Raw genomic sequence first — 2,852 nt, forward strand, 5'->3', positions numbered from 1 at the left:
GGGTTTCTTTATTTAACTTGCGTGAATTTATACAGCACAAAAGGTCCTTTTATAGCAAGACAATAAGTAAAAGAGATGGTTAGCCATCATTATATGGTACATTATTCTGTGCATTTAGTTTTTAGCAGTACAGAACTGCTGGATATGAGAATAGAGTAGAAATAGCATGTAATTTACAGCACAGTGAAAAGAAGGCAGGCACTGAAGTTTGTGTTAAGGAATTTCAGAAAAACATAAAAGTTAGTAACTATGATTTCATTTTCCATTTCTTCAGCCGTGAATTGTTTGCAGGAGCTGGGCTGTCCCTTGCTTTCATAGTTTTCATTGTTCACATGAATATCACTCAATATTTTGAAATTATAGATTTGTGATGTGACAGAGAGGAGGGTATCAAATCTACAGCCCTTGCGTGACTCCCAGTCACATGTGTGACTCCCAGTGATGGAAAGAGAACCAGGGCGAGGTTGGGGGAAGGCTTGCAATGGGCAAGCAAGATGCAGCAAACTCTTCCAGAGGCAGGTGCCCTGCCTAGCAGCAGCATTGCTTTTGGCAGCAGGATTTCTGTTGGCAACAGCCCTTCCCACAGCCGCAGCCACACGAGCTGCAGGTGCGGCGGCAGCAGCAGATCACGGGTGTGCTGCAGCAGCCTCCACAGCAGCCGCGGCAGCAGGGGCAGCAGCTGGAGCAGCAGCCCACCCGGTAGCACCTGCAGGTGGTGCAGCTGCCACAGCCACCACCACAGCCACCGCAGCCACCACCGCAGCCACCACCACAGCCACCACAACTTCCACAACCACAGCAACCCATGGTGTCAGTAGAGAGGACTCAGGTGAAGTGAGGAGGGAGGATGTGAGAGGTGATGAGGTCTGATGTTTGCCTCTGCAAGGGACCCTTAAATACTGCTGCTGGGGCTTGGCACATGACTACAGTCACTTCCTTGTTGTTTTGGCCACTTTCCGTGGCAAACTTTTGTTTCCTGTTTATTACTTCCTCAGGGGTGTACACAACTTGATTTTTTATTTCAATTTTAGATAAATTCACTGATATTTCAAAAACGGAATCAGAACTGACATTTTTTCAGAAAACACTGCATTGTTTCAATCTGTCTACCTGAGGGTAAAATTATTTTGATAGTAGTCGATGGTCTAAGCCAAAGAGATCCAGCCGTTCCTCGTCTTTCGCAAATCAGTAATAGCTGCCCAGAGGAAAGAGTCCTCATTCAAAATGTATCTGTCTTTTACTCTAAGTATATACATTTTATGTGTGTTATCCTTAATCACCCTTTAGAAAAACCCCAACACATTAGGTATATAGAGTCTTTATTAAAATGAGTTTTGTCATCAAAGAAGCCCAGGAAATGTTGCATATTGTTTCCATTTGGGAAATTCACATTAATATATTAAAGGTAATAGGAAGTCCTGGAGGAAAAGGGAGTCTCAAACATCAATATTCAACATAAAGAGATTTCATATCAAATGGAAAATGTAATTTAAAAATTACTTTTTGAATGGGTTTACTCAAAACAAGGATTTAGAGAATCCATTTAAAATAGCAACAAAAATAAAATTAAAGTATAATGATATATGACTCCAATGACATGCAGGATCTTGATGGAAAAAATTTTTAAATTCTACTGAGGGACATAAAAGAAGAAAGAAACAGAGGTTTGTGGATGGAACGTCTCAACTGACATCTAAAAGATGTCAATCCTTTCCAAATAAATTAATAAATTCATTGCAATTCTATTAAAAACACTAAGAGATGTACAAACTTTTCTTGTTTTGATTTACCTTGACAGCTGCCCCCCAAATACATTTGACAAAACAAAAGGTCAATAATATCAAATACATGTTTTAAGAGGAATGAGAAGGACAGTTTGCCCTATCAGATGTTGGGACTCCTTCTAAGGCCGTGGTCATTAAAACAGTGAGAAATTTTGTTGCTGAGAGAGATAGACTAACGGAGAGGAATAGAGACCCCAGAAATGGAATCACATAGATTTTGGAATTTGATATATGGCAGAACAGTTACAAATCAGAAGAAAATATTGACTATTCAATATTAGTACTGAAATAACATGTTATCCGTATGGATAAAAATAACACTAGCATCCTTCTTCACACCATACATAAAAGAAAGTTCCAGATGATTTTTGAGATCTAAAAGTGAAAAGCAAAGCTTGATATTTTAAGAAGACACAATAAATTAGTTTTCTTTTTTTTTTAACTTTTAGGTTCAGGAGTACATGTGCAGGTTTGTTATAGGTAAACTCATGTCATGAGGGTTTGGTTTACAGATTATTTCATTACCTGGGTGCTAAACTTAGTACTCGATAGTTATTTTTTCTGATCCCCTTCCTCCTCCCAGCTTCCACCCTCAAGTAGACTCCAGTGTCTGCTGTTCTTCTATTCATATCCATATGTTCTCATAATTTAGCTCCCCCTTATAAGTGAGAAAAAGCGGTATTTGGTTTTCTGTTCCTGCATTAGCTTGCTAAGGATAATCACCTCCAGCTCCATCCATGCCCCTGCATGATCTTGTTCTTTTTTATGGCTGCATAATATTCCATAATAGTAGACTGGATAAAGAAATTTCTAAATGGATAAATTTCATTATCCAGTCTACCACTGATGGGCATTTAGGTTGATTCCATGTCTTTGCTATAGTGAACAGTGCTGCAATGAACATGTGTGTATGTATCTTTATGGTAGAATGATTTATATTCCTTTGGGTATATACCCAGTAATGGGATTGCTGGGTCAAATGGTAGTTTTGTTTTTAGCTCTTTGAGGAATCACCAGACTACTTTCCACAATGGTTGAACTAATTTACACTCCAACCAACAGTATATA

At 39.0% G+C, this 2,852-nt stretch overlaps 1 protein-coding gene across 1 annotated transcript; it reads right to left on the bottom strand.

The window, feature by feature from the left end:
- Positions 1–528: 528 nt before the first annotated feature.
- LOC129397363 (small cysteine and glycine repeat-containing protein 9) lies at positions 529–859 on the bottom strand. Its single transcript, XM_055109452.2, has one exon. It carries the CDS (start codon positions 805–807, stop codon positions 529–531), a length of 279 nt encoding a protein of 92 aa, XP_054965427.1. The 5' UTR covers positions 808–859.
- Between the last annotated feature and the right edge of the window lie 1,993 nt (positions 860–2,852).

The sequence above is a fragment of the Pan paniscus genome, chromosome 13 (assembly GCF_029289425.2).
Source record: "Pan paniscus chromosome 13, NHGRI_mPanPan1-v2.0_pri, whole genome shotgun sequence".
Lineage (NCBI taxonomy): Eukaryota > Metazoa > Chordata > Mammalia > Primates > Hominidae > Pan > Pan paniscus.

Bases quoted from the DNA above. Each gene is read 5' to 3' on its own strand.
- LOC129397363 (XM_055109452.2), bottom strand. From the start codon at position 807: ATGGGTTGCTGTGGTTGTGGAAGTTGTGGTGGCTGTGGTGGTGGCTGC.